This window comes from Crinia signifera, chromosome 4 (assembly GCF_055691185.1).
Source record: "Crinia signifera chromosome 4, ASM5569118v1, whole genome shotgun sequence".
Lineage (NCBI taxonomy): Eukaryota > Metazoa > Chordata > Amphibia > Anura > Myobatrachidae > Crinia > Crinia signifera.
This window is the reverse complement of record NC_139220.1, coordinates 205,918,669-205,938,821: the sequence shown is the minus strand read 5'-3', so window position 1 is coordinate 205,938,821 and position 20,153 is coordinate 205,918,669. Positions and strand designations below refer to the sequence as shown.

General features: G+C 45.5%; 1 protein-coding gene across 11 annotated transcripts in view; it reads right to left on the bottom strand.

Moving 5' to 3' along the window:
- Positions 1-19,111, bottom strand: part of NEO1 (neogenin 1) — a 138,135-nt gene extending 119,024 nt beyond the window's left edge. For 8 of the 11 annotated variants that reach the window (XM_083183555.1, XM_083183556.1, XM_083183558.1 and 5 more), the window contains exon 1: positions 18,833-19,111. In XM_083183555.1, the coding sequence (XP_083039681.1) occupies positions 18,833-18,944 (112 nt within the window). In that variant the 5' untranslated portion in view covers positions 18,945-19,111. The remainder of the gene's footprint in view (positions 1-18,832) is intronic. The other 3 variants (XM_083183563.1, XM_083183560.1, XM_083183566.1) reach the window with 1 other exon arrangement.
- Positions 19,112-20,153: the final 1,042 nt, after the last annotated feature.

Below are 20,153 nucleotides of genomic sequence, written 5' to 3'. Positions count from 1 at the left end.
GTGATGAGGCCTTTATCAGCAGGTCGTCCAGATAAGGTACTATATTGAGACCCTGGAGCCTCAAGTGAGCTATGAGTACCGACAGCAGTTTTGTGAACACTCGAGGGGCAGATGATAAACCAAACGGGAGGGCCCGAAACTGGAAGTGCTCGTGACCCACCGCAAACCTGAGAAACGACTGATGAAGAACCGAAATGGGGACATGAAGGTAAGCATCCTTTATGTCGAGGGATACCAAAAACTCTTGCGGCTCCAGGGAGGCTATCACAGAGTGAATAGACTCCATCTTGAACCGCTGATACTGCACGAACAAGTTGAGGGCCTTGAGGTTGAGGATAGGCCTGACCGATCCGTCCGGCTTGGGTACCACGAAAAGATTGGAATAGAAACCTCGCCCTCTTTCTTCGTACGGAACTGGAGTAATCACCTGAGACCGCAAGAGCTTCTGGATCGCCTGTTGAAGATGCAACCTTTTTTCTGGAACGTGCGGAAGTCCGGTCCTGAAGAACCTGGAAGGAGGCCGTCCCGAAAACTGGATCTTGTAACCTTCCGAAATGAGAAGTCGAGTCCAGGGATCCGAAGTCGTGGACAACCACTGCTCTCGGAACTCCAGTAACCGGGCCCCGACCTGAGAACTTCCCAGCATCGCTGGTGGATAGTCATGCTGCTGGTTTATCCTGGGGCTTAGGCTGCTGGGGTCTTGCGGTGGCCTGACCTCTTGCTCTGCCTCTGCCGCCTCGAAAGGAGAAGGCCGAGCCTCTACCACGGCCACGAAAGGACTGCTGTGGGCGAAAAGACTGGAATGATGGACCAGAATATTGACGTCTGGCTGGAGGAGGCGCTGACGGCAAAAATGTAGATTTACCGCCAGTAGCCTGGGAAATCCACTTGTCCAGTTCTGGACCAAAGAGCATGTCCCCGTTAAACGGAAGAGCCTCCACCGCCTTTTTGGACTCCACATCGGCTTGCCAGGAGCGTAACCACAGCGACCGACGTGCCGCCACGGAGTTGGCCGAAATGCGTGTAGCAATCATAGTGATATCCTTAGAGGTATCAGCTAAGAATTCCGCCGATTCATGAATGTGCTCCGCTAATAAGCGAAGCTCCTGACGAGGAGTACCGTCATCCAACCCCTGAATGAGCTGAGCAGACCACTTTGAGATGGCCTTGTTCACCCAAGCTGAAACAACTGCCGGACGCAATTGGGTGCCCGCCGCCACATAAATAGCCTTAAGAGTGTTCTCAAGCTTCCTGTCAGACGGGTCTTTTAGCGTGGACGCTCCCGGGACTGGAAGCGTGGTCTTCTTGGACAGTCTTGAAACCGAAGCATCGACCGGTGGGGGGGTCACCCACTTCGCTAAAGCAGATGGCTGAAACGGGTAGACCGACAGGAACCGTTTTGGAACCTGAAATCTCTTATCAGGACTTTGCCAAGCCGCCGTTAATTGTTCCTGCTTCGGAAACGGGAACACAACAAGCGGCTTAGTCGGAAGAGCAAACAGGTCAAGCTCCTGCGAAACCGTTTCCGGTTCCTCTGGAAAATTAAGAACCTGTTTAACCGCTATAATGAGGGCCTCTACCCCTACAGGAGACGCCTGATGCTCCGCCTCCAGTGGAGAGACATCATCATCATCCATGTCCATGCCCATGTCCATCCCCTGGTCCAAGTCCTCATCTGGACCTGCAGGGTCGTCATCATCCGAATCCTGTAACTGCGCCAAGGTGCGCTTAAAACGCACTGGCTGAGCCCCCGGGGCCGCCATAGAATTGACCAAAGTGTCCATGGACCTAGACAAAGTAGAAACCCATGCCGGCTGAGCTGCGCGACTTTCCGCCAGTTCAGAGGACAACTTTGACATGGCCCCAACCAACAAGTCTGCCCACGGCGGGGTGACCGCCAAAGGGTTAGACTGTACCTGAGATGCCGCGAGACAGGCATCACAAGAAGTGGCCTTACCCTCAGCCGACGACTGGGAAAATTTAGACCCACATGTCGCACATATAAATGCCTTCTGAGAGGCCTTGGTTGCCGCTGCCTTGCCAGTCATTGTAAGGCACAGTACAAGATAACACACAACCAGGGGTAGCCACCCAAACCCACTCACACAACAAATGACGTGATGGGTACTGGAGACTGCAGGGCACCAGAGGGAAGACTAAGCCCAAACCCTCAATTAAATTCCCCTTCCCTTACACAACCTAGTGCAAAGCAAAGTCCCCTGCTTTGAAGGGCTTGAAGGGGTTAACAGTACAGTCTCCACACAACTGCTGTACACTCCTAAAATAAAGGCAGTGACAGCATCAGAACCATATCTACTTGAAAGGTTAACCATAGATATGCTCAGAATACAGCCAAGTGTATCTTTATTCAACAAAGAACTGAGCCCACAACCATTTAAACATAAGTGCTGCCGAAGCAGGCACCCTCACCCCCAGTGGCGATATTTAAATAATGGCGCCGGCCACGTGAACGCTACCGCGCTCAAGCCGCCGCCAGCGCGCACACAAACACAGCGCACCAGCCGTCCTCCTGACCAACGCCGGGTGTATAAGCCGCAGAACACCCGGCGGGGAAGGGCGGCCGTGCGGGAAAGTGAAAGTGAAAAGACGCGCTCACAGCGCTCAAAACGCCGCGCTGGAGGAGAAATAAATGTACTCACCGGCGGTGACACTGCAGGCTGCTCGTGTATGACGGACCCTTTGGTGGGAGTCCGCAGGCACACAGTAGGTCTGGGCAGGTGCCTTTGAATGAGGCCCTGACAGACAGGCTGGAAAGGAACCAGCGGCGCCCAGCTCCAGAGTCTATTTAAATAGCTATAAGGAGCTGCTTTTTTTTTTTTTTTTTTTTAAACTAGAAAATGCCTAAGGAGAAAAAGAGCAGGAGCAATGCCCCAGCGTGTCCAGCTCCCTCGGCACAATTTTTCTAACTGGTGATTGTGGGGTATTAGAGGGGAGGAGCCAGCTACTTAAAGTTATAGTGTGCCAGCTCCCAGCAAGCCAGCTCTAATTACCCACAGTGATCGCCAGTGTCCCCTGCCGGATGTAAGAGAAATTCTGATCATACATGGTCTCAAATCCCCTATATCCCATCGCCCCACAGTATCCCCACCAACCTCCCTATATAAATATATTGTGATACAAGATATACAAGATGTCTTGACAGCAATTTGAATGTAGTAACATCTGCTTTTATGGTGATTACCGCAAATATATTACAAACATTGATCAAACAAAATACAATGACATTCTTTCATCCTACATATGTACAACTGTATATTATTACAGTCTAACATGTCCAAATGATGGTCCTCCAGCTGTTGGGTAACATGCCTTGCCACAGTTTTGCCATTAGGGGATGCTAAAATTAAGACAAGGCATGCTGGGATGTGTAGTTTCAGAACAGCTAGAGGGCCACCGTTTGGACATGCCTGCTTTAAAGCCTAATTTCCATTAGAAATTCAGCTACCAAAAGATGTGAGATATAATAAGTATTACCTTCTGCTTTTTCATTTTTTTATGTATTATTCACTTTATATATTTCATGTAAACATTATAAAAAAAGCCATGCCATGCTATGATTAGCAGGTAGTGTTCCCTCCAAGCTTCTTTTGCAGGGTGCCGCACCCTGCCCATTTTAAATACCTCAAATTGCACCCTGCCCTTTTTGTGTGTGGCGCTGTGCGCCCTTATGCTGCCCCCTGTATGCTTGTGAGCAGGGCCCTCCTACTTCTATGTTGGTTTGTTTCCACCCAGTTTGTTTTATCACTGTTTCCAATTGTAAATTGCAACAAAATATGTTACGCTATATAAGAAACTTTTAATAAATAATATTGAAGAAATGGGTGCCGTATGTGCAGTGTGAGGCCCCCTGGACTCAGGGTACCGGTGTGCACCGCACACCCTGCACCCTCTAAAAGGTACACCAATGGTTATATACCATTGTACGAACATCACTTCTAAATCTCTTCTTAGCAATAAGTGAATTCAGTGCTGCTTTCAGCTACTAAATCAACCCAAATAAAAGGAAGCGGTCATGGATTTCAAGTTTTCCTTCCCCATGAAAGAAAAGGACTCAACTTTAATGATAAATGGCAACCCTCCAGGCTTAAATACCATAGAGCGCAAATTACCAAGCATTATGCAATGTGCATGCAGCAAATTTTCCAGCACTCTTTATGCAGACCTAACCAAATGGAAAAGATTACTAATCTCCTGGTTTGGACGTACCTCTAGGCAATTGTTCAATTCAGATTTCTCCCAACTAAAATCCTTAGGCACAATTGCAATTTGTATACAAAACTATAAATGTAGTTTCAGAAAAGTTGGTATGCGCGCACTAAACAGACAATTCAAGTAGTTTCTCCAATGCTAAGTACCAGATGCGGTGCAGTTACAAGTGCACCAGGCCCTTAACTACAAGCCCCAAAGCCAGTGGCGTAACTAGAGAGGGTGCACGGGATGCAGTTGCTATGGGGCCTGGGGGGGCCCAAAGGACCAGCAGTCCCCTGCACCTGTTTAAGGGCTGCTCAGGCAGTGGCTGCGCCACTGTCCTGATTACTCCTCCAGCAGCAGTGACATGCCACTGCCTGCACAGCACACAGGAGACCCGGCGCGGCGCACAAGAGTGCTGCCACATGGGATACTTGGCGGGCTGCCACACGGGATACCCTGCCAGCGCTGCCCACATCAGAGAGCGCCGCATCTGGATCTCCGATGGGACATTCAGGCACCACATTACAAAGCACCGTGCCGCATCTGGAGTGTAGACACGGTAGTGCAGAGTTAATTAGGAGACGTCTGGTGAGTGATAGACCTGCCGTTTGTAGTGGGGGGGGGGGGGGGGGCGATGACAAACTAAGCATGCCCGGGCAACCCCTTGCTCTCCACCCTCCCCTCAACCCCCATTGCTTCCCCTCCCCCAGATATTACCCCTCAAAATCCCCTCTGTCACACCTCTGTTTAATTCGCACACCCTCTCTCTTGTGTGACAATGCTGAGGGGGGGGGGGGGGGGGCTTTCAAAATTTTGCTATGGGGCCCACAATGTTCTAGTTACGCCCCTGCCCAAAGCCCTACTTAATATTGATCTCTACCCACAAATCAGGAGGGAAACCAGTGACAAATGTAGGCCCAAGTGTAGTCACTGTAGTTTTTTGAATAACTATTAGAAGGGAAGATGCATTCCTGTGCAAGACCTGAATAATATCCAATCTATTCAAATGCCTTTCTCCCTGGCACATACACTGATACTATATGCACCCAGAGGTATCTTAAACTCTTCACAACTTCTATTCAATCTAAACCAAAACTGTGCCAGGACTCTTATTACTTATTCTTACAAGATATTTGGCCATTCACATCAGTCCCTGCCTTAGTGGAGCTTGCAATCAATGGTGTCGAATCTATTCAAAACTAAAAATAGTGTCAGAGCGCTGCTACTGAAAAATAGTGGATTTCTGCTTGCACCCATCCTGGGGTGCAAAAAGAAATCCGACAAATTGGAGGAAGGAAACACTGTTTTATGCCCTAGCGCGGAGCAAACAGCATCACAGTGGGGCCTTACTGTAAGTCAGAAAATGCCAGTGCTTGCGACTAAACACCCGTGAGTACCGGCATTTTCCAACTTAGCAGGGCGCTGATTAGGGTAGCCCCGGGAGCTTCCTCCCGATGCTATTCACATTGCTTTGAATAGAATCGACCCCTATGTTCCCCACCTCATGTACAAGCACACACATTTACGCTAGGGTTAATTCTGTTGGGAGAGAAGCAATCTACCTGTATATTTTTGGACTGTGGGAGTAAACTCACACAAGCAGAAAGGGAGAATATTCAAACTCCATAATGTTCGGAGCATGCTGACCGAAGTTGTGAATAATTTTGTCACTGCCAAGTCTAAAGGCCACTACTCATTCTCCTAGATCTCTCTGCTGCCTTTGACACTGTTGACTATAAACTTTGCATACAAACACTACAATCCGTAGGTCTTAAAGACCCAACCCTTTCTTGGTTCTCATCCAACCTATCTAACGCTCCTTCAGAGTTCGTTTCTCTGATTCCACCTCCTCTTTGCTACCTCTATCAGTTAGAGTACCTCAGGGTTCAGTCTTCGGTCCTCTGATTTTTTCTATACCTCATCTCTTGGCAAACTAATCAGCTCATTTGGATTTCAGTGTCATCTGTATTCAGAGGATACTCAGCTCTACCTATTCTTCACGGACCTGTCCCCATCTGTATTGGGCCGTGTTGCCTTTCTGCTGTTTCATCCTGGATGTCATCAAGCGACCTCAAACTGGATATTTCAAAAACAGAATAAACTCTATTTCCACCAATAAATAGTAGTTACCAACCAGATCTCTCTATTGCTTTTGAGAATATGACAATGGAAAATGTGGGGGGAGATGGGGTGGAATGTGGGAGATGGGGACGATGGAATCCCCATCTCCCACATTCCACCTGCCAGTGAATAAGGTGACATTATCTAATACTGGACTCAGCTTTTTCAATTTCTCATTAATTTCCATTTTAATCCCCCGATGCAATTGCACCACCTTTTAGGGACTGACAATCCCTCTTTTTGATTGCTGCAGGCCTAACCACTCATACAGGCGCCCCAAACAGATACCCCAGTATCTGTGTTTTTCTCTCGAGAATATGACAATCACTCCTTACCGAACAAGCTCGCTGCCTAGGTGTCATCATTGACTCTGAACTTTCCTTTGTTCAACACATTCAATCTGTCTCAAAATCAAGCCACAGGCACCTAAAAAAAAAAAAATTCAAAAAATATACCCTTACCGTACACAAGACACTGCTAAAACTTGAATCTATGCACTAATCTCACACAGTGATTACTGCAATAGTCTCCTTATTGGGCTTCCCCGATACAGATTCTCACCACTACATTCCATAATGAATGCAACTGCGAAGCTAATCTTCCTAGCTAGACATTCATCATCTGAAAAGCTACTCTGTCAGTCACTTTATTGGTTACCTTTATTCTACTGTATTCAATACAAAATACATTTACTTACATACAAGGCCATAAACCAAACTACACCAACATACATCTCTTCTCTTATTTCAAGATATCTTCCAACCTGACCTCTTTACTCTTCACAAGAGCTAAGTCTCATCCACACTCATTATTTGCTCCCATTCCCAATTGCAGGACTTTCTTCATGCATTAATTAATTGGAATTAATTACATGGCAATATCAACCTAGTTTTGCAGTGTAAATGATTGCCAATTTAAAAAAAGATGGTAAAAAAACTCTTCCAAAATCTCACTTTCTTTCTGATTCTCATACCTAGTGTTCATTCTAGCACCCTGCTCCTTGTAAAATTCTTACCGTTCCTCCTTCCTGCCTGGTGTGTCACGGTCTGCAGTGGTGTTTCTAGGACAGTCCAGTTTGTATCTCAGCATTGGGATACAAACCATACTGTTTTGAAGTACCACAGCAGACAGCGACAACCCAGGCAGGAAGGTGGAACTACAAGGATTTTACAAGGAGCAGGGTGATAGAATGAACACTATGTTCATTCTATCACCCTGCTCCTTGTAAAATCCTTGCAGTTCCAACTTCCTGCCTGGGGTGTCGCTGTCTGCTGTGGTAATTCAAAACACCCTACTACATTTGGCCACTAGGGTCCATAGCAACAAAAATTATTGGCGAAGCGTGTCCAGTGAAATACCTCCATTACGGCACAGCACAGGTAACTGAAAAAAAAAAAATCCCATTCAATCGCCTTACTCCCAATGCTGCCATTATTATCAAACCACTAAAACACCCCTCCCCCCCCCATCCTCTCTCCTAATATGTGCCAAGTACCCCTCCACAGGCCTCAGTCCCATAACCGTTCTCTACAAGATCACCTGCTGTTTGGCATTTTGACAACCTGTACGCTCTACCTTTATGTTTAAATGAGCAAAGTGAACCCTTCCAAAACAAAACAAATCATATGCTTTCATTTTAGCAGAGGAACCTCTACGTTGATGTGAACACACATATCTGAAACAAAATTATAACCAAGTTTCAAGTCTTTTCAATAAAACTACACAAAAAGGTTACAAACACCAATATAACATCACAACCGCTTTATTTATTTTGCTACCAGGGTAAAGAAAACATCTACCACTAAGCACACAATACCTATTTAAACATGGATTACATTCTCCATGAGACTGGAACAATGACACAGCAGAGATTCCTAAAATGCACTGAGGAAAGTCGAATTGACACGCATGTTTTGGATGCAGTCTCAGTAACAGACATTAAATAAAACCCGGAAGAAAAATTATTTAAACAAAACGCATGACTGACAATGCATGGTAAACAAAAGTGTACACTTTACAAACATAACAAATACAATCAGTATAATAGTAATGAGTCCAATCTTAGAGGAGGAAAGCATTCTATTACACAACAGGTATAAACAGTAACTGACTAAATGCACCAGAATAATCACTGCGAAAAACAACAGTCTGTGGCCCAAAGTAAAATCCAGTGAAATCCAGTAGCCAAAGGCAATTTTTTTTTCAAGCTGTAAAGGGGCATACACAAGGAGCAATTTAAGCCCCATTTTTAAGAGATCTGACCAGATTGCTTAAGGCCCCCATACACTAGCCGATTTTGGTCAGATTTCGGCCAGATCAGTCGGATCTGGCCGAAATCGGACCAAAATCGGCTAGTTTTGATGTCCCCTCAGATCCGATGCGCGGTCCCGTGCGCATCGGATCTGCTGCACGTCCGACCACCCGACTTGGGACCTAGTGGGGCGGCGCGGCGGTGGAGGGAGCAGGGGGGGCTGGGGACGCTGCGGGGGACACAGGCGGCATAGAGCCGGGCAGGGGGAGCCGGGAGCGGTCAGTACTGAATTTAAAAAAAAAGCCCATACAATGAATGGGCCGCCTGTGATTGGCTGAGCGCTCTCTCAGCCAGTCAGCAATTGGCTGAGAGAGCGCTCAGCCAATCACAGGCTGCCCATTCATTGTATAGGCTTTTTTTTCTAGCACTGACAGCTCCCGGCTCCCTCTGCCCGGCTCTATGCCGCCTGTGTCCCCCGCAGCGTCCCCAGCCCCCACCAGTAGCCCTGCTCTGTAGCCCCCCCTGCTCCCCGGGTTTTTAACATGTGATAAATCAAGACTATTTATCACGTGTAAAAAATGGCACATCAAGTGCTAATCTAATCAAGCTCCCCCGGGGAGCAGCCGGGGAAGCTCAGGGGGAAGTCGGGGGCGACTTGTCCGAAGGACAAGTCGCCCTAGTGTATGGGGGCCTTTAGAAATGAAGCAAGGATCGCTCCTTGTGTACACCCTATGGCGATGTACGGTCCCACACATCACCATCATCCACAGAGATAGACAGCTTATGCACTGTCTATCCTGCTTAGATCACAGTGTTTTGATGGGTGCATCAAATGTGCGCAGCGATATGTGCTTAAGCATCTCGCTCAGTACAGGGCTCAAGTCACCTCATGTCTGGGGCTTAATGCTAATAAAAATAAATTTTCTTTATATATAGCATAATAAGCATCTATTATGAACAAATTCAGACATCAATTTTTTAAGCTGACGTACAACAAATGATTATCTCCTTTTCTGTTTGTCTGTAATGGTAGTGTGTGTGTGTCTGTAATGGTAGTGTGTGTGTGTGTGTGTCTGTAAAGGCCCCCATACACTAGCCGATTTTGGTCAGATTTCAGCCAGATCAGTCGGATCTGGCCGAAATCGGACCAAAATCGGCTAGTTTTGATGTCCCCTCAGATCCGATGCGCGGTCCCGTGCGCATCGGATCTGCGTCGGGTGGTCGGACCTGCTGCACGTCCGACCACCCGACTTGGGACCTAGTGGGGCGGCGCGGCGGTAGAGGGAGCAGGGGGGGCTGGGGACGCTGCGGGGGACACAGGCGGCATAGAGCCGGCGGGAGCTGTCAGTACGGAAGGAAAAAAAAAAAGCCCATACAATAAATGGGCAGCCTGTGATTGGCTGAGCGCTCTCTCAGCCAGTCAGCAATTGGCTGAGAGAGCGCTCAGCAGCCAATCACAGGCTGCCCATTCATTGTATGGGCTTTTTTTTTTCTTCGGTACAGACAGCTCCCGGCCGGCTCCCCCTGCCCGGCTCAGCTGTAAGTAATTGCCGCCTCTGTGTCCCCCGCAGCGTCCGTCCCCCCAGCCGCCTCAATGTCCCCCTGCCCCCTGCACATTGCAGCTCCCCTGGAGTTGCAAATGATACATCGCATGCGATGTATCATTTGCAAAACTTGGCACATCAAGTGCCAAATCGTGTGTCCCCCTCCCGGGGAGCTGCAGGGGGGAATCAGGTCCGACTTGTCCTTAGGACAAGTCGGACTAATGTATGGGGGCCTTAATGGTAGTGTGTGTGTGTGTGTGTGTCTCTCTAATGGTAGCGTGTGTGTGTGTGTGTCTGTAATGGTAGTGTGTGTGTGTGTGTGTGTGTGTGTGTGTGTGTGTGTGTGTGTCTGTAATGGTAGTGTGTGTGTGTGTCTGTAATGGTTGTGTGTGTGTGTGTGTCTGTAATGGTAGTGTGTGTGTGGTATCCGGATTCATGATACATTAACTCTAGGTCGACAGTCATAAGGTTGACCACTATTGGTTGACAGGGTCCAAAAGGTTGACATACATTTTTTTAAACCCTACCATCCACTACGGCATGGAGGAAGAATCGAATAGTGTGGCGAGCACAGCGAGGAAAGCGGTACACTTAAGACAGTGTCCTCTCGACCTATGACAATATAGACACCAAAAAACCATGAAAAACTCAAGTTGACCTTTGGACCATGTCAACCTTATAACTGTAGACCCTGTAGATCTAATATACCGTAACCGTCTGTGGTTTGAATGATAGTGTGTGTCTGTCCGTCTCTGATAGATATCAGTTTAACCACAGCAATAGTATGCAGTTAGTTACACAGATGCAACAATGGCTACTTCACAAGCCTCAATTAAAATTTTGCCTACTCTATGTTGCACTGCAGGCGCACAAAATACCTTGATTTGTTCTATAAAGCTCCATAAGACTGGCAGGAGGATTGTACATACTGCTCAAAGTCTTATTCATAAGCAGAGTAGCTTCTGCATGATGGATACTTCAATTTAAAAGATTATTTAATATTCTCATACTGATGTAGGTAGTAGAACTGCAAAAGGAGTCTTTGAAGAGAAATGTAAAGCCTTCCATCTGCTTACTTTGTAACTTTAGGCAAATCTGCCTTTATCCTTGTACTTGAAGAAATATAGTATGAAAGGCTTCTGGAATCCTGATGATATGGGGGAAAAGTAAGCCCAAATCAAACATTTTTTATTTAAAAAGAAGACAAGAAGAAAATGCATACCTGCGAGTTTAACCCTAAGGCAGGAAAGGAAGCTTTAATAGTAGTAGATAGTATTAGAATACAGGGCCTTATTCTGGTTCACTCTTAGAATTCGAATTAGATTTGGGTGGGGATTTTCTTCAGTGAGATCTATATTGCAGTGTAGAAATAAAGCAGCCAGTATTTCCCTGCACAGAAACAAAATAACTCACCCAAATCGAATTCTACCTGCAGTTCACATGGTTTTCTCCATTTCAGAAGGAATTTGCCTCCAGGAGTGAACCAGAATAAGGCCCACAGTGAGAAGAAACAGATATTTTCTACTCTTAAATACCATTGCCTCCAGGAGTGAACCAGAATAAGGCCCACAGTGAGAAGAAACAGATATTTTCTACTCTTAAATACCAGTCAGAATCAGAAGGCGCCTTAAAATGCAAATATACCCTAAGTTAATACTATGTTATAAAGGTGTGTAGACAGGGTGCGATGTGGCGACCACAGATATCGATTCGATGTAAGCGTCCGCCAGGACCCAGCAGGGAAGGAGAGATGTTGTGGGAAGTGAGGGGGATGTGGGGGCCATGCTTTCCATCCCGATGCCATAGGCCGTGCATCAGGATCAAATGAGGCAAACACTGAGCGATTCTGACTAACTTTCTATTCGATTTTTACTACAGTCAAAATCGAACAGAAAGTCAGAATCGCACTACATTAGTTTCTATTTTGAAAATATGTAGCAATATAGCTGTGCTCCACTTAATACATACGAGTCCTTATTTTTATTGGATTGTCCCTCCTCATATACAGACAATGGAGGTAGCCATTTTGTGTAAAGCCAATGCTGCCACTATAACCTGGGTTGCATGCTCATGACTCAGGGAGACAGGTCTCAGTGAGATCACTGGTCCCTAATGAATGGATAGGCTACATTCCAATAGATACTGATTCAGCCACAAAAGAATAACTGCCGTACAGGCAGTTTAAAATCCTATATGAAAAAGGATACAGAACACTATTCACTTGATTATAATGAAATAATTATTTTCTGGCTTTAATACTCTTTTAAGCAAGAGTATCCAGGTTTGAGAGATTCCGTTATATAATAAAGAATATAAAATGTATAATTAACAAAAAGAAAGCACAATTTTCATAAGGATGTAAAATATGGATTGAAGAAACAAGGATCTACTGGTCTTAGCCTCTACTATGCCTGACTGTCCCAAAAACCCACAGTCATGTGAACATAGTATTTAAAGTATAGCTTTGTGAGAAACTTGCTTGTATGGTAAACAAATAGAACAGTTTCCAGGCATATGTTCTTATTACTGAGTCTAGACACAGTGATGATGCTGAAAATCGCTGGGCTGAAAAATTGCTCATACACACTGAGCGATTTTCATCCATCAAAGCAATTTTCACAAGGGTGGATGGCTTTCTATAGCAGGACGCTATGGAAAGCCGTCCATCCCACCGCTCATCTGCTGGCGACAACAGCAGATGACCAACAGCAGCCGGCGCTGATGCATATCACCGAGAGACACAGACACACACACACTGGAGGGCATATTTAGTTACAGTTTCTTATATAGCGCATACAGATTCCGGCGCTTTACAGAGAATATTTGAACATGAACATCAATTCCTGCCCCAGTACAGCTTACAATCTATATTCCCTACCACATGTACACATACACACAGACATTCTAGGGTTACTTTTTGGAAGCCAATTAACCTACCTGTATATTTTTGGATTGCGGGAGGAAACCAGAGTACCCGGAGTAAACCCACGCAAGCACGGGGAGAATATACAAACTCCACACAGTTAGAGCTATGGTGGGAATCAAACCCATGACCTCAGAGCTGTGAGGCAGTAATGTGAACCATTACACCATCCGTGCTGCCTTATTGGTTAAACTGAGCGGCTTTCAACTCAGAATCACACAATGTGTATGGGCCTTTAACCCATAGAAGCAGACCCCCTTTTCCCTTACTGATGCCGAAAAAGTATGGACAGACAGCTTACAATACACATAACCAGAAGTAACACAACTGCTTTTGCTGCCGAAGATAGTAAATACACACAGCCAAACTCGCCTCAAAATCCAGTCACATGCTAAATTCCGAAGTGAGCTTGTTTACCTACTTTTAGGAGTAAGGATAAGCTTTATTCCCTATTGCTATTACAGCATCAGGCACCACATTTGCACAAGTGATTACCAGCGAGGAGCATATTGTAAACCAGAGCGATGGCTGAAAACCTTGTCTCTGTTGCCATAGGGCATGATTCAGGTTTGAGAGCTGTTGGGCGGATTCACAGATCGAGAGATTATTGAATAACTGCGCATGCATAGAGACCATAGCACACTTGCACAAGGATGAATAGTGATAGAAATTGTATGGTTATAGGTAGGTGATAATAGTATGGCTCGTAAACGCCAGAGGTTGTCCGACAGGAAGCCGGTGTTAGGGTGTGCACAGATGCCGTTTTCAGGGGAAGGTCTGAAAAGAGGCAGAAATGTCAGCGCCGGTCTCCAACAGTCTGTTTCTATCACAGTTGAATAGTAGTGTCAGACTTACACACATTTGTACAGACTGGAAAATCATTTGATGGAATTGCGTATGGATTTGCGAGTGGATAGCCATCTCCAATAATTTCGCAATTCATTCACAGAATTACACAGGGTGGATTTTCGGTCATCTGCAACTCTGTAGATGAGCAATCCGCTCTGAATTAGGCCCACAGGACAGAGCCACTCATGACTTATTTCATATACTGACATTTCCCATTTAGGAAATAACGATTAATTGTAATTTAATTTATACATCTGAAGACGCTTGAAAAAATATGACATTAAAAAAAAACCTGAACAAACAGTTTTTTACCAAATCATATTAAGAACATATGATCTCTGCACAGCTGTTATAAAGATACTTGTGATAAAGCTGTAACAATCAGAGCCTGGGTTCTGAGGACACAGGGGCTATCTGAAAGTCACCTACTCCGTACCCCATGTGCTCTTTTAAGAGATCTACTTGGGGGGGGGGGTGTGTGTGTGTGTGTAAAAGCCTGACTGATTTATAATTCCCCCCTGTTCTCTTGATTTTCTTTCAATTAAAGCCTGTAAACAAAGGCCTGATTCTGATTGACTCGCTAAGCAACGTAAATTCACTGCTTAGCGAGCCAACTAACGCTGCCAAGTGAATTCATGCCAATGGGTGCCCAACTGATGATATTCAATTGTTCTACAGATGGGTGTTGGCACCCCAGGTGCCCTTTGCTTATTTCACACAAATTTACCGGGTTTAGACCATAAATCGTACAAAGTATTGGGCGTCACCCCCAGAGCGAACAGATATCAAAAGGGAGCAACAATTCAATGAGTTTTGAACACATTAATGTTAGCTGCTTAGGGGGGAGAACTGAATCACCCCGCTAATAGGTTCAGCCGTAGCTATTCTAATAGCTCTGCTGCTGACATCCTTTCAACCGATAACCGCTGTTACTGAGAATTATGCTTTGCGTGTTTCAGCATAATTCTCCGATAAGCAGCCACCGGCATCCACAATAACACATGGGAGTGGGGTCAGATAAGGGTGACAAAGTTGGGGTACATAGGCTCAGCTGAGCTATTAAACAGACATATGTCAGGATTTGACAATTTTTTTAAAATCTAGGAGCCAGGATGAAAGTGTAGGAGCCAGACACAAGTGCCTCTTACCTACATGCTTGTTGTTATGGGTTGCATGCTCTTTGCCACCTGAGACTATACCTACCCCCTCCCCACCTTTATAATGCGTGGCAATGGTAACTGCTAGGCAGAGCGGAGGACAACCCATCCAGCTGTATCATAGCAGGTCCACGGCTATTTCAAAACTAGAGGCGGCTCGCGAGCCAATCAGAAGCTACCACTGCTGCTCCTGATTGGCTGCTGAACTGCAAGCTCCGAGCTGGCTCGAGCTTTGAAATAGCCACGGGCCTGCTCTGATACAGCTGGGTGGGTTATCCACCACTCTGCCCGGCTGTTGCCATTACCGCAAGCGCACCACTCCACCCAGTCAGGTGAATGACAGGCAGCAGGGTGCAGCTTGCAAATCTAGTCGCCAGGAAGCAGAATCTGGTTGAACCTGGTCCCCGGGATATTATACACCACTGCACAGCAACGTTTTCAGTACTCACAACACTTCGTCACTTTGGAGCTCACATTATAAAGAGAAAATGTATCAAACCTTCTAAAGAGAGAACAAGTGGAAAAGTTGCACCTAGCAAGCAGATTCTACCTAATTATATACAACAGAATTAAGCAGAATGTGGTACCCCAACTCTGAGAATCTATAGACCACTAAAGGCTTGAATAGAAAAACTGTAGTAGTGCATGCTGGGGTGCTTGCTTCACAGCATCAGGAGTGCCACAGGTTGCCTACTCCTGGTCTATAAAATGACAGGTAGTAGTTGATTGGTTGTTAGCTTGTGCCTCTAAGCTTCACTTATAATGCTGCCTGACAATGTCACCCGTGTAGTTATAATAGTGACAGTGAGAGGAGAGGTGACGACAGCTTGCACAGAGAAAAAGCTAATATTGTAAAAAACCTCACATGCAGCTTTATTTTATAACACAACCACTATGAGGAGTTTGTTGGAATGTCCATGGCCATTTATAGATGCAGTTTTTACTGAAAGCACAGGAAGAGTTTGAGGCAAACCGCTGCAGAGGACCAGGTAAGCAGCATCTAAGTTATTTCCTTTGAATCATGAAGGAAAAAACCCACAGGAACTAGAGCAGACAGAATAGTCCACAATACTGTAATGGTGCAGGAATAAATCCATTTTATTACAATAACGGATCTGATAATGTACGAAGCACAGTGTTTTATTGATAAATAATGATCTCATCTCATTCGCTTATGGAAGACAATTTATATCTGTAGTCACATTTACACACTAAAGATCGCAAAAGTTCACATTTTTAATGTTCAACATACACATTGCCACATACTATTTTACTTGCAGTTACGTAAAAAAATAAAAAAATAAAGTACACACAATAACTGGCTGTAAGTGTGCATATTTTATTTAGCACCCATACACACTAATATACATATACATTCCTAACAAAATTGGTATCAAGTAAGGATCAAGGAGAAAACACACACGCACAATTAAAATACAGAGTAGAAAAATGTAAGACAGATGCAAGGTTTCTATAGTAACCTGTAATTTCCAATATCACACACAGGACACTGGTAGTACAAGTAGGGACACAGCAGATTGCAGTTCAGGATTGGCTACTAAACATCACATGTAAAGGCTGGCATTCTGTCTATACGATTTCGTTTCCTATGTAATAATTGGCAATCACGGCATGCAGCAAATCACACATTATTTAAAAGATGATGTCACAGCACTGCCGAGTGCAGAAAGTACAGTCTGCAAATGGCAGATGTCAAATATTACATACCACTGTACCATAAACTGTTTGTACAAAACCATCCTTATGTATCACACAGCATAAGCCACTGATATAACACAACCTTTGCTACATCTTTCTCTTCCAAAAGGTTAAAAAAAAAAAACACATTCATTCCTACCAATATGTGAGAATGATGAGATGTAGAGGATTCTGCATCATCTTTTCACAAAAACATGTCGACAGAGTTGAATTGCATAAACATAAAATTTTGATATAAAATCGGACAAGAGAACAATTACATCCATAAAGTAACCAAATAACCTATGGTCCATAATCTGTAATTAATAAAGCAAGATGGCAGAGGGAAGCGATCCCACAATCTTCACCCAGACACATAACATTCTTGTTGCCTTTCGACAAATATGAGTTTAAAAGAATAAATCCACAGACAGCGTTGTGTTCTTGACATCCATTACTCAGAATCCCCCTTACAACATTTCCTAATTCAATTACCAGACAGATAACAATCTACCAGAGACGCCATTCCATGAATTCATGAAAATACAGAAGTGATAAACAAATGAACACATTTTGTTAACACCATTACATCAGTAATGTATATTTCCTATATTAGCAGAAAATGTATTGCAGTGTTTTTTCGTTTCACCTCTTTGTTAACCAATTTATTCTGTGAGTGCACATAACCAAAGATCAGCATTTGTGTGGACAACCTAATCAGCATTCTGAACAGCTAGACTGCAAATATGAGGAATTACTGCACAAATATGTGAATTTCCCATTAATTATTAAATATGTACTTAAGAAATATATTTACACAACAGCGCCTTAAGAAAATCAGTTGCATTTGCAACAAGACTAATTATGCATGGATGGAAAAATATTCTATCATAACATGCTTATGTATAACTGCTTGAAAAGCATTACAATTTATAGACAGACATACATTTTTTACACATTACATACAAATGTACGGAATCTGGAGGTGTTTCCATTTTAATTATACTGACACTTAGCAAAGTCAAATATGTCACTTCTTTTGCACATGAAAATGTAGATGCAATTAAAGAATCTCACTTCTAATATCCTAGGCAGTAGTATACAGCGACACTGGGCACGTTACAATTAATATGGCACAGCAAGCATATATCTCATAATAAATAAATATAAAGAATATATAATTACCATTAGCTATCAATTATCTGCTGTGTACATTCATTTGGCAGCCGCCATGGGAGCCCTATACATGTGTACAATAAACTGCTGGGCACAGATACAAATGAGACAGCAATATATACAGGAGCCTGGTATATGTACAGAGAGATGAAGTCAGATAATAAACACGAAAGAAGCAGTGGAGAAACAGATGTGGCATAAAATGGAGTAGCCAACCAATGGAGTATTATTACTGTATACAAATGGACAGAAGTTACAGGGACCGGGTGTCAGCAATATGAAAAGTCAGAGGTGTAGATGGTGCCCAATGGGACAATAACAAAAGTTTAAATGAGTCCACAGAGCATTAGAATCACAGAACTTAGTTTGTGGCAACAAATCACAGCTAGTGTCACAGATACTACTGAAGGTGCACCCTGAGGAATGAAATCTGCACCCCAGCCGCACTACAGTATACACAGCTGCCAGTGTGTGTGCTCCATGATGGTGGTCTGGGTGCAGCTGGGCAACAAGCTGCTACTACCATGCACATGGTAGTAGGCAGACCAGGGTTCATTTCAGTCATCCTGCCGGGGAACCTCCATTCTAACCATGTCCAATGGATGGGTCAGCCCATCCCGGAGTCACAGCCCGCTCACAGGTGACACCCCGGGGAGAGCCCGTTTGGTGCAGTCCCTGCATTATGTCCAGACACCCGCCACCACCGGCAGACTGCGCTACCCCTATAGGTGACATTTGCGGTCAGGTCCCTGGGGTGTGAGTGTCCCTGAGCCCGGCGGTGTATGCCAGCACTGCATCGCCCAGTCCTGCACCGCGCTCTGCAGGCTTCTCCAACACTCCAATCAGTGCCCTCCCCAGCCGCCACCTCCCCCTGAGACCGGCCCGGGCCCTGGCTCCTCACCTGCAGTCTTCGCAGCTCCAGCCGGCTCCTGCCCTAAGATGAGATAGATGGAGACTGCGAGCAGCCCCCGGGTGATCCGGGCACCTAACTCCGGGGGGCCCCAGGCCGCCATCCCGCACCTTCTCACCGAGTCCTGCTTCTCAGCATCCCTAGAGAACACTCGCACCACAGACCCCGGATCTCACCCTAACGCCAACTGCAGCCCGCAGCGAGAAGCAGCCAACCTAGCACGGAGCACGCTGCGCGCTCCCGCAATGCGCGCGTCCCCGTAGCCGCATCACATGGGGCGGCGCGCCGATGGACACGCCTACTGCTGCCCGAGGAGCGCGCCCCCGCCCCCTCCACTGCCAGCACGCGCTGTACTACGGACATGCCCGTAGGTGTCGCGAGCACGAGAATCACTACTGAGACTGTTCCGCCCACTCAGCTTCCCCGTGACGTCACTCTCCCAGCAGTCTCTATCTCCCGCAGTGCGCGGTATATAGGGGTGACTGTCTCCTGGACTTCGTGCTGCTTCTTTATCGGGGAGAGACGAGCGAATACGCCGGGCGCCAACCTCAGGAGGCCGCGCTCACGGTTCTGTAGCTTCTTGCCACTGGTGGCGGCAGGATAAACTGTGGTCGATCACACGCCAGGTGCCAGAGCTGCAGCCTTGCTTATTGCCTCATCAGTGTGGAAGATCTTTTCTCCATCATTTCGCATACAATTTTAAACAATACAAACTGTCAAGAAGCGATTATCGGGCTCTGCAACATTCCCAATGCGCAAATAAAAAGAAAATGTGACAAAAACGCACCCCCCCCCCCCCACCCTGATAAGTCGCTCTAGTGTATGGGGGTCTTAAATCAGAGCAATATTTGGTGTTTACAAACCTTTGCCTTCTAAACAAAAAATTCTAGGCACAGTACACCTGTACACAATTTTTGATGGAACTCGCAGGGAGATTCCAAACGTGACCACTATTGGTCAACATGCACTAGGTCAATGCAAGCAAAAGTTCCATGTGAGTTTTTTTTGTAAGGTTTTTTTTATTTATTTATTTAATATATGTTACCACCAACAATTGGGAATGAAACGTCCACATGCTCAGATATATAATTTGACACCAAAAAAAAAAAACCTGTGAAGATCACATTGAAATGTATGTGTTCACCTTGAAATCCGGTCATCCTGCCATCCGGCAGCTGCGGCTCCACCATATAAGTATAGTTGCCCACATAGAATTCTGTGTGCAGGCACCTTGCGACGCAGCGGGTCCTGCTGAACAGGACACGCTAAACCATAATGTATAGATGCAGTCTTTTTTCTGTACCCCAGTTTC